General features: G+C 37.5%; 1 protein-coding gene across 5 annotated transcripts in view; it reads left to right on the top strand.

Annotated features, from left to right (window-relative positions):
- The window catches only part of LOC121313419 (catenin delta-2-like), a 350408-nt gene that overhangs the window by 313255 nt on the left and 24719 nt on the right, over positions 1-12434 (top strand). For all 5 annotated transcript variants that reach the window (XM_041245943.1, XM_041245938.1, XM_041245942.1 and 2 more), the window contains 2 exons: positions 719-935; positions 7526-7610. In XM_041245943.1, the coding sequence (XP_041101877.1) occupies positions 719-935; positions 7526-7610 (302 nt within the window). The remainder of the gene's footprint in view (positions 1-718; positions 936-7525; positions 7611-12434) is intronic.

A 12434-nucleotide genomic window follows, 5' to 3' on the forward strand; every position in this document is an offset into this window, starting at 1 on the left:
TCAGGTAGTGATGCATATAATCTTTTTTCATATTCCATTCAATAGTAAAACACCTTGACATATTTACTATTATTATTTGTTTATTTAGCAGACGCCTTTATCCAAGGCAACTTACAGAGACTAGGGTGTGTGAACTACACATCAGCTGTAGAGTCACTTACAACAACATCTTACCTGAAAGACAGAGCACAAGGAGGTTAAGTGACTTGATCAGGGTCACACAGTGAGTCAGTGAGTGAGCTGGGATTTGAACCAGGGACCTCCTGGTTACAAGCCCTTTTCTTTAATCACCGGACCAGACAGCCTACAACAGGCTTTTCTTTTTCCTAACAGTAATGTGTTGTCCACCCCCGTTTCTTTGTTTTTTTACGTTCTTTTTGCTGTGTGGTGCTTCCGCAGTTACAACGGAAAAGAGCATGTTGCATTAGGGTCCTGGAATGTCAGTACTGCACATTAAAATCATGACAGTCACACAACAACACAGTTACCATTCAAAGCAGTTCAGCGTTTTAAAAGTGTATTCCAAGATAAATACATAGACAACAAGCTCCTTTAGGTACCTTGAATAGTACAAATCCCCATGTGGCTGGTATTCATTGTTCAAGGACACATTTGAGACGGTGCGTGACAACACAAGAACTAACATGATCATGCCTTGTGTCTGCTTTCTCTCCTTCTCTCTGCTGCTTACTCTGCCACCACTCCCTAAATTCTGAAGGCAAGTACGCTATGCGTGACCTGGTCCATCGTCTACCTGGAGGAAACAGCAGCAGCGGCAACAGCACAGTCAGCAAGACCATGCCGGACGACACCGTAACTGCCATCTGCTGTGCTCTGCACGAGGTCATAACTAAAAACATGGAAAACACCAAGGCTTTACGAGATGCAGGTGGAATAGAGAAGCTAATCGGCATTGCAAGAAGCAAAGGAGACAAGTATGTATTGAATTACCTGCCCTGTGCCCCCTGGTGTGTGTATGTGTGTTTACATTGTTATCTAAGTCACAGCAAATGATGGTAGCAGGGAATGTTGAATAGAAACTCTATACTGTAGTTGATTTGCATGTGTAGGCTTGTATGTGCAACAATTAAAAAATGAATAATGCAAGAGAAATATACACTACTGTATCTATTCATGTGCACCTAAACTCTTGTCAAACATACGTATGTACATATACTGTACATACACCTGAAACCAATGCTAATACAATAATGTTTCAGATGTGTGAAATGTACCCCAAATCAGTGAAATGAACCACCAATAATGGTTACATTATAGATTTTATTTTGAATTGAAAAACATTTTAAATGAAAATATTTATATCATATATATCAAGTGGTTCATCCAAGGTTATTAAGGGGAATACATTTGATTACTTAGCTTAGGCTGATATTCAGGGGAGGTTATTGACTGATTGCTCTCTCATTAGGCTTATTGAATAATTTCTCTCATTAGATCACTTCCTTGTATGCTATGTAAATCTCAGGTAAACTCACCTGGGTGTTGCCGTCGCCTCCCCTCCACCTTCCCAATTTGCCAGGAGGAGTGGCAAACACTGTTGCAGCAGCAAAAGGCTTTCAAAATGATCTAGATAAGATTCAGAACTGGGCAGACACATGGCAAATTACGTTTAATAGAGAAAAATGTAAGGTACTGCACGCAGGAAATAAAAATGTGCATTAGAAATATCATATGGGAGATACTGAAATTAAAGAAGGACTCTATGAAAAAGACATAGGAGTTTTTGTTGACTCAGAAATGTCTTCATCTAGACAATGTGGAGAAGCTATAAAAAAAAGGCCAACAAGATGCTCGGATACATTGTGAAAAGTGTTGAATTTAAATCAAGGAACGTAATGTTAAAACTGTACAATGCATTAGTAAGACCTCATCTTGAATATTGTGTTCAGTTCTGGTCACCTAGCTACAAAAAGGATATTGCTGCTCTAGAAAGAGTGCAAAGAAGAGCGACCAGAATTATTCCGGGTTTAAAAGACATGTCATATGCAGACAGGCTAAAAGAATTGAATCTGTTCAGTCTTGAACAAAGAAGACTACGTGGCGACCTAATTCAAGCATTCAGAATTCTAAAAGGTATTGGCAATGTCGACCCAAGGGACTTTTTCGACCTGAAAAAAGAAACAAGGAGCAGGGGTCACGAATGGAGATTAGACAAAGAGGTATTCAGAACAGAAAATAGGAGGCACTTTTTTTACACAGAGAATTGTCAGGGTCTGGAATCAACTCCCCAGTAATGTTGTTGAAGCTGACATCCTGGGATCCTTCAAGAAACTGCTTGATGAGATTCTGGGATCAATAAGCTACTAACAATCAAACGAGCAAGATGGGCCGAATGGCCTCCTTTCATTTGTAAACTTTATGTTCTTAACTTCCACCTTAATGCAGACTCATTTTTAGAGAATACCTCTTCTGCAGTTAGATAAATTCAGAGTCACAGAAAAAAGAAGAAAAACACACACTTTAGAATAGTCACAAGGGTCAAGATTGTGTCAGCTGAGCTTGCTTATATTGGTTGCAGTAATAAGTGTCATATTGGCTGAACACTTAAGATTCAGCCTTCAATATTATCAAATGCTTTATCTCTTTTCTATGAGTCATAAAGAAATATATTGGTTTTAAGGGAAATATTTAGCTAGCATGACAGTGAGTGATGTATATATCCAACATAATGACTGGCCCTAAATGCACTGTGCCTGATACATTTGCATTGCCTCCATCAAACTTTAATGGACAGTAGTTTTACATCCATTCTTATCACAATACCACCCTCCCTGCACGCGGCGCAGTCAGTGTTTGAACAAAGAGTGTTCTTTTATCAAATAGTGTACATTATGCTTTGGTAAGAATGTTAAGATTTAATATTGAACCAGGTCACAGCAACTGTGTTTGGATACCTGTGTTTTTATTTTGAGCTGTATAGGTTTTTTTTTTTGTGTGTGCACCAGACACACATTGTGATGAGGCGACAGTGGATGAAGTAAATGTGTTAAATGAAATTAAAATGGAAATGTAGAAATATTTGCTTGCAAGCTGCCTAGCCAGAAGTCTCCAGCGTCTTCCATAAAAAGCATTGTATTATAATCAATGACATAATCAATATTTTGTTCTGAATAATGTATAACAAATGAACTGCTAGATCAGAAGAGTTGGTTACAACACTGGGGAAAGGAGGAGGCTAAAAAAGACACCCTCCTTTGGATATTATTCCATTTCAAACAGTCTCTGTGTCATAAAGTTCACATTTCCTTATCCTGAGATGAATCTGTTGAAATTCAACTGCAGAATCCTGAAACCAAGCATATCTTATTATTCAGAACTCTCTAGTCCTACCTTGATAAATAACAAAAAGAGATTGGCTTTATTTACAAAAAGGTTATATGATTTTCTTCATATTTTCAATGTATTTTTTTTTTCATAGTTCATACCTGTGTAATGCATTTTTTAATATTCAGGAGGTGCTTATTCATGCTGAGCATGATCCACAATTATTCATAAGTAGAGCCCTGTGTTTTTTACAAATACAAAATAGCACAAAATAAAATTAAATGCAACATATAAATCTAAATAAAACGAAATGCAAATATAAAATGAAATAAAACGAAAAATCATTATAAACTAAACACAGAATTGCATTTTTTAATTGGGAGGTTTATACAAAAATACTTTTAAATGAATATTTGCAGTCATAGTTGTCAAGGCTCAGCCGTTACCATAGACACGGTCTGAAGGGAAACGGAATCTCTGACTAGCACTTGCGCAGATGGATAATTTGGAGTCATTTGAGAATTAAAATTGTGATGGAAGAGAAGAGAAGTTTGTTCCGAAAATGCCTAAACCACGCATAACAATTAAACAACACTGCAAAGTGCGGCTGCATGCAGCTGACAGTGACAAACTAATGACGAAAGATGCCATCGTTACGCATTAGCTGTGTATTCCTTTTGCAGAAAATATGTCTTGTTTGCTTATATTTTGTATTGGTATGCTAATTCTTTTATTTCAAGTGGTGCAAACTTTGCACTTGAGCAAATTATGTTTTGGTTTTGAATGAATTTGAATGAATGAAACTGCTTTGTATAGTGTTTAACCCTTTAAGGACCAGGACCATGTTAACACGATCATACTGAAGTGGGCTTCTTGGACCACGATCGTGTAAACACAATTAAAAAAAAAAAAAAAAAAAAAAAAAACACACTTTGTTTTTTCAGGCTTGAAGCACATATCAGTGGATAGGGGAGGGACTGCCATTCACTTCCTGATAGGTTTTCACTGAGAGGGGCATTTAGTGTCTAAAGGGTGGAGACAGTTTACAGCAGCCCAGCACAGACAAAAGCAGAAACAAAACATCACAAGAACTTGTTTATAGTTAATTAAAAAAGGGGCAGCACTGCAAGTCTGATGTATTTGACTTAATAATTATATTAGAATATTTATTCTGTCTCATGTGTTTTATATATATATATATATATATATATATATATATATATATATATATATATATATATATATATATATGTGTGTGTACAACATTTATAAATATCAAGAAATTAGTGGATATTAGCAGATACTATTTCATGAACTAAGTGTTTCAGGTACTTTTTTTTTCCCTTATTACTGATAATAATGGAATGAATAACTATTTTATTTATAAATATTTATTTTGAAAAAATAAATCAGAGTAGTGTCCATTATTGCTTACAAAGACCCAGAGAATAAACGTCTGTTATGCCATTTCAATCACTCAGGTGAAACAATGTCTTGTAATTTGCCCAAACATCAATATTTGTCAACAAAATGTTCAGAAAATATTGTAAGGTCCCTCCGGTCATAGAATATTGTGTTTTTATACATGTATTTCTAAGGAGAATACATCATAAAAATACTTAAAAATAAAAAAATAAAGAAATATTGTGTTGGGAAAAAAAATGTGAAATGTTGTATGGTTTCTGAAGTACTTTATAATGTTCCCCAGCGTGTAAAGAAAAAAAGGACACAATTTTCAATTTTAGTGAATTTTTGTAGGAAAAACACCTGGTCCCTGGGGGAGCATCCCACCGAAAAATGCTTGCTCCTGAAAAGGTTAAATGTTGAGAAACCCCAAGCTTGTTTTGTATACTGGAGCCCTAGTTCAGTGCAATGGGATTGAAATTATTGGGTAGATTGCTGTATTTGCAATTACTGTGACAGCCCCACAATAATAGGGCAGTGTGTGTGTGTATATATATATCAAATTGTATTTTTAGAGAGGGCATGGGCTCTGTAAATAGGCAGTCAATTGTTGGACTGTACGTTTCCGTTACTGCCGCTAATGACAAATTATGGTAACTAAATAGTTTTTCTGTGCGAGGTCTGTTTGTCAAAATGTAAATATATATATTAAAACAAAATTTGTGAAAAATAAAATGGAAAATTATAAAAAAATTAAATTAAATAAATTTACAGGGCTGTATTCATAAGCCTTAAAAACCACAATGTTCATCCCTATCTAAGAATAAAAGGGGATCTCTGGAGCAGCATTTCAGTACTAGCTTAGTTTGCTCATCTGATATTCTGATAATTAACTAAAAACATATTATTATAAAATGTTTTTCCCTTTCAGTATTTAAAAACATTTGCACTTTGATTTACTGTATGAGAGTTTAAGTACCTTCAAAAAAGTATTAAACTTTTCAGTTTTGAAATACTACTGTAGAATGTATTATTTACTGTTAATTGTACTGCATTACAAAGCTACTGCATTATTTAACCAATACTCTTAATGTTTAACACAGTGTTTTTGTAGTTTTACCATGTTTATCAGTGGTATATATAGTATTACTCTGGGTTGCCATGTTTATAAATATGCTTTACCATGCCAGTCTGGGATTTGCAATGCTTTCACTATGCTTTATTACAATTTGTTTTGCATTTACTATAGGAAAGGTTTATATGGGTAGATCCCTGATTTGGAAGGCAGTATCATCTGGTAGCTGACTGTCAAGAAGACTAAAGCCCTGCTGTTAGCATGTTTTTGCTGGAACATTTGTTACCCAGAAAAGGAGAATGCAGACGTGATTTATTTGTTCTGATAGACTATTATTGTTTGACAAAATTGATTTTAATTAATTTAGCTCAAATTGGCTTCTCTGCCAAATTTATCGGCACCCAGCCAAGCTAGTGTTGTTGCACTGTATCAAATGAATTACCAATGTAATGTCAACTTAGGCAATCAATTTTTGTTAAAATAATTCAGCAATTGATTAAGAATACATTTTTTTTTTTTTTAAATGGTGTTCATAGTTATCCAAGGTCATTATGAGAGGGTTAATTCACTCATAAACATTTTTGTGCCACACAGTACCAATCAGGGATGTACAGTTACCAATGTGGTCAATCTAAAACTGATGTGGCAATACTAAGACAAATTAATATATTGCAGTAGGTTATACAACTGGATACTCTTTGAAAAACGTAATGAAGATGCTACAGTAACAGCCCACAGCCCAATTTATTAAGATTTAGAATGCAGTAAGCATTGCAGCACAGGGAACTAATCTAACGCAATATTTCACATTTGTAATCCAACAACCAAATAGTACATCCCAATAGCACATTCAGATTGTTTCTTTTTCTTCATTAACAGTGTTGCCAGTTAACCTTTCAGGGAAATTCCTCAAACAGAATGGGCTGTGTTAAAAGGTCATTTTGAAAGCATTAAATTAAGGAATATGGTCATTTTGAGAGAGCCTTCATTTCAACACAATTATGTATTTCAGGATTTAATTATGTTCCTCCTAGCTGGCTAGTAAGAACATCCTTGATATATGTTTCTACTGTTAAGTGGGACATTTGCTGATTAATCTTATGATTTATTATTCGTAGGCCTCACTGTTAAATCTGATCTGCTACTTTAAAGTTTCTGGCCGATTTTATTGTGATCCCATTGGTGTTGATGCTTCTGCAGCAAGCAGCAGGGTTTGCTTTATAAGAGTACAGCATTGTAAAACCTATTTACCATAGTAATGTCACCGCTGTTATTATTGTTTAATTAAGGGGCCTTGATACAATCAGGCTAATTAATCAAATGCAATGATAGATACTGTATCATTTGCTTGGCCGAACACATTGCAAATAATGAATCGCCCACTAAAGCGGCAATGTTGACATATTGGTTTCTAAAAATGTATAATGTAGATTGTTGCTATGATTTGCATTTCTGTGGAAAATACTTATTTGGCAAATATTGACATGAGATACAATTTTTAGTTTAATATCATTTAGCTGATAAGGAAGTCTGCATGTCTACAGTAAAGTTGAAAAAGGAGGATTAAAAAAATTAAGTCATCATCCCTGGCATGGACACTTGCCTATACTGAAAATAAAGATTACATGAAAAAGAGCTGATTCCGGGTGAAAATATCAGTTGTATGCAGTACAGTTATGTATATGATATGTTGTAACAGAGTCAGCTGTATTGCTTTCAGGCTGATAACGCATGGTGTTTCTTTTTGTTGTTGTTGCACAGGCACTCACCAAAGGTGGTGAAAGCAGCATCTCAGGTCCTCAGCAGCATGTGGCAATACAGGGATCTGCGTAGCCTCTACAAGAAGGTAAGAGATTGTTATTGCAACACCACTTGAGGCTAAAACAACCTCATCACTGCTAACCTAATCAACAGACAGGGTTTCTTTTATTTTTCTTTTTATGAAACCTACAAGCAATCTCATTAAAGGGTACTGTAAGTAACTTTAAATGTCCTTTTTTTATATATTCCGTTTGCTAGTTGTGGTGGTTTCACTCTTACTTTTTGGTTTATCTTTACTATAGTCTGACATTTTGCCACACTACTTTATCATCCTCTATAGTAGCTGTTACTGCTTGTTCCAGCTACAGCGTACGGTAGTTCTTTTGCAGTGAAATAAACCGACTAGTTCGAGAAATGCATTTTCTATTGTGAGTCTGCCTTCTTTTCCACGTAACACTACATTGGTGATCAGAAGTGGGATTGTGGATGAGACGCTATGGGAAATGAAGGCGAAGGACACGCCAATGCCAGGACGGGCTGGGATGCAGAGAAAGAGCAGACTCTGGAGAAGACTGGGAGAGCTCTTTGCTGAGCTGATGGTCAGGAGATGGCTGCAGAGCAAGACAGAGATGGCTGCAGATCCTGCACAAAGGGGTGGAGGCAGCGCTGATCACGTCAGCGGAGAGTGGGGGAGAATCCAGAGGCGGAGAAACTAAATTACAGGAGCCATTACACTGCCCCCCATACTGATGGGCAGTGTGTCGTTTGCATCGACGGTGATGAGGAGGAAGAGGAACCAGACACAAGGGCAGATGTAAACAATAGTGGAGGCGGGTGCAAAGGACATGATAGACCAGGCTACAGCAACAACACTGCAGTGTAGCTGTAAACAATAAAAAACTACTGTATGATTATTTTAGTGGCCACATTAACCCTTACAAAATTCGTTAATATCTCTATAATATCCTTGTATACATAACTTTTAAGTTCATGTTTGGAGTTTTCTCATAATCATGTACCCCCTTCCCCTCACCGATGAGTCACTGGTGGATGACTCAACGTGGTTCTCTTCACCGCACCAGCAGTGAGACACAAGACAGCCTTCTTCACTGGCAAGGGGCCCGTGGCGCTCTGCGGAGGGTGCTGCAGTGAGTGGCTGCAGCTGGGCTCAAATTGTACCCGGGGAAGTGCCGGTTTATGCAGCAAGAGGTCACATTCCTGGGTCAGCGGAGAGGGGATAACCACAGATCCATACAAAGTGACTGTCGTTTTGGAAGGGCCCACCCCCACTGACCAATGTCAACTACGAGGGTTCCTGGGCCTTATGTCCTACTACAGCCGATATGTCCTGTGCTCCACCAGCATCACCACACACCTACACCAACTGCTGTAGAAGGAAGAGCCCTTTGAATGGACAGAGGAACGGCAGGTCTTCTTTCAGCACCCTCTGGGAAGCACTGAGCTAGTCCCCAGTGCTCTGCCCCCCTGACCCCAGCCTACCATTCCTCCTGGACACGAATGCCAGCAACGAAGGGATTGAAGCTGTATTGTCCCAACAAGGGCCCGACAGTGAGAGAGTGGTGCCTTACTTCAACCAGACCCTCAACAAGGCAGAGTGGAGGTACTGCGTGACCAGAAGATAGCTACTGGCACTACCAGCACTTCCTCCCCTTCACCATCCAGACAGACCACGCTGCCCTCACCTTCAGGCACACGGAGGGACAGCGCAGATACCCTGTCCAGCCACCCTTGTGCCGGATAGGACTGTAGTCACTGCCCCAAAAGAGAGGCTCAGGATAAGGAACTGACGCTGGCCGAGCCAGGAGCCAGGGTGCGGTAGGACAGTAAAAATGTAATGAAAATATTTCCAGACAATATAGCTATATGTTTGATTCATTATTTAAAAGGTATATCAAACCTGTCAAAGCAATGTATAGGTATAGCATCTTGTTACGATCAGACACAAAATTTCTTTATAATTATTTCAAAGTTATTTTGAAAGTATAGGTCTGTGTCAGTTCCATTACAATTATAGACAAGCCCTATGAAAATGCAGGTTGGTTTAATTCAGTGGAGTTGCCTTTATGATGTCAGGGTAATCGTTTATAGGAGGATATATGATTTGGAATCCCTAAAGTAGTAAGTGGGCAATTAATTTCACACTGTTGTGTAATTGAAAATATTTTGAACACATCCATCCACATATACAGTAGAAACACACAGTAATAAAATATCATTTAAACTGTTAAGACTACCAAGTAAAATGTATTTGTCAGCTCAGCTTTTTATCTTGTTTTACCACAGATACAAATAGTAATACTGTTTATAACATGCATCCTTAACCAATATTCAAAATACTGTAGTCTGTGATGTGTACAATTTTTATGTGCGGTATGCCTTGATACAGACCTGAGGTGTTTTGATGCTGAAAAGCCATCTATATTAGTTGTGTGATCATTAGTAATATAAAGGATTCCTCTTTAAACAACACCTCAAGACCTGTGGGGCATGAGTGCTGTATAGAAATAAAAGAGAAATGCTGATTGGACACCATAACCTCTTCAGAGTAATTTTGATTAAAGACCTAGAATCTTGTAGAATTTCCTCAGAAGGCCTCTCAGTGAGAAAGACAGCATCTAATGAAGCTAGACAGTTTTGAAATGGAAGTCTTAAAGTCTATAAGGAACATATTCCCAGATGATCATCCAACATGTGAGCATTAACTCACTTTACACAGGAAGGATGACAGAAACAGGCCCAGGGTAGCTAATCTAGAGACAGACTTGAGAACTCTTGAGCCATAGATCTCCTGGGCTAAGTGGGTGATATTGAACAACTCTACAATTGGCAGAGATAAAGAGCTTCAGCAGTGTTAATAAGTGATCTAAACTCTGTTGGAACGAAGAATGGCCGACAGATGGAGCAGTGTGGCAGGTGCTGCTCCATTCTTAGAAAAATCTAAAAGAACTTTAGCCACTACACCCCAAATTTTTTTTCTGTGCACTTTACAAAGAAATGAAATGGGTTCCAGCAAATACTAAATTGGATTAGTATAATTATGTATGTAGCAGCTGTGTTTGCATCGGACACACCAGGCTGCAAATCAATACTGTCCCGCCGGGGCATTTTGGTGTATACCGGTCAGTATTGAACAATGGACGGGCCATGCCGCAGACGACTGAAACAGGAAAGTCATTTGGAGATGGAAATGGGAAAGCCGGCTGTAATGGAAAGCTGAGGTTTTGGAAATTCTTTGTTACTACCTTGCTGTTAGCGGGAGATGTTCAGCTGAATTCCAGGCCAGTTGATACCGTTACTGACTTGACTGATGGGCACAATCTGCAGTTAATTGCTGGAGCGGTGACGGGGGAGAAAGAGCGAGACAGTGCTAAAATAGGCTGTGCGAAAGAAGCAGCGGCGTGTGGTGAGAGACTGTTGGGAATGGATTCAGCTCTGGAGTTGTCCAATGAATGGAAAGTGGAACAGCAAAGTACAATACAACGTAAGGATTTGAACACGGAAAGGAGAGAAATATTAAGGAATAAAGTTGTAAGTGAGCTGCAAAAAGCCAAAGCAGATTTTTACATTAATATAATAAATAAGGCAAAGAGAAATAGCAAATTAATTGGAAACATTTGACTGCCTGAGCAGAAGGAACAAAAATGTGTGTAAGGAGGGATTTGAATAAAAAATACAAGGTAAACTGGTAAACAATAGTAAGGTTTTAATGACTTTTTTAATAGATTCAGTAGAAGATTTGGCTGACAATTTTGACACTAGCATTATAACTAGCACCTTTCAAATTAATAAGGGAAAACACATTTTCAATATTCAGGAAGTAACAGAAGCTAAAATTTATAAGATCATTGGATCTCTTAAAACTTCAAAGGTAAATTATCTATCTTGTTTAGATACTGCTTTCATAAAGAAATACAAAGATATTCTGACATGTCCTTTAACTGATTTGACGAATATAACAGTGAAGCATGGAAGTTTTCTGAGTACATAGAAATCTGCAGCAGTTCTACCTGTTTTTAAGAATGGAGACTCCGAGGAGATCAGTAATTATAGTTCCTATCACTATGCTCTCGGTTAGGTCAAAAGTTGTTGAGGAGGTGTTCGATGAACAAATGATGTCACACTTGAAGGCTGGAGATATTCTACACCCAGTGCAGTTTGGGTTTAGACCAGAGCACTCGATTGAAACTGAAAATTGTTATTTTGTAGAAAAGATCAAACTTCAGCTTGATAGCTGGGGAGTAGTTGGAGCCATATTTTTAGATCTAAAGAAAGCTTTCGATACAGTTAATCACGATGTCCTTATTTCGAAATTATCAAAATTAAATGTTTCTAATAAGACATTGAAATGGGTTTCATTCTCCTATTAGGAATTGTACAGTTGGGGTTCCCCTGGGTTGTATTAGGGCCACTACTATTCAGTCTGTATATTAAAGATCTATCGGATGCATGTCCTGAAGTTGATCTCCAGGTGTACGCCGACGATACAGTTTTGTATGTTTCTGCCAAAACACGTCAAGAGGCTGTCTGTAAGCTAACTACTACCATGATAGAGGTAACAAATTGGCTGAGCCACTCTTGTCTAACTCTGAATGTGAAAAAAACAGTGGGACTATGTTTTCCCATTAAACAAAATTCAATTGGAAACAATTTTGCTATTTGAATTAAAGTAGATAAAATTGATGCAGTCTTTGATTTAAAAATATTTATGAATAATAATGGATTGTCAATTAAGTTTTAAAAAGTACATTAAAAAGGTGATAAAAATGGCAAAGTACAATATATATAAATGTAGCTGTTTTAGAATGCTGCTAAATTATATTTGCATGCTATGATCCTTTGATTTTAGCATAATGTATACCCACTTGGTCACAAACAGGGAAATCTGTGT

Source organism: Polyodon spathula, chromosome 3 (genome assembly GCF_017654505.1).
Source record: "Polyodon spathula isolate WHYD16114869_AA chromosome 3, ASM1765450v1, whole genome shotgun sequence".
Classification (NCBI taxonomy): Eukaryota; Metazoa; Chordata; class Actinopteri; order Acipenseriformes; family Polyodontidae; genus Polyodon; species Polyodon spathula.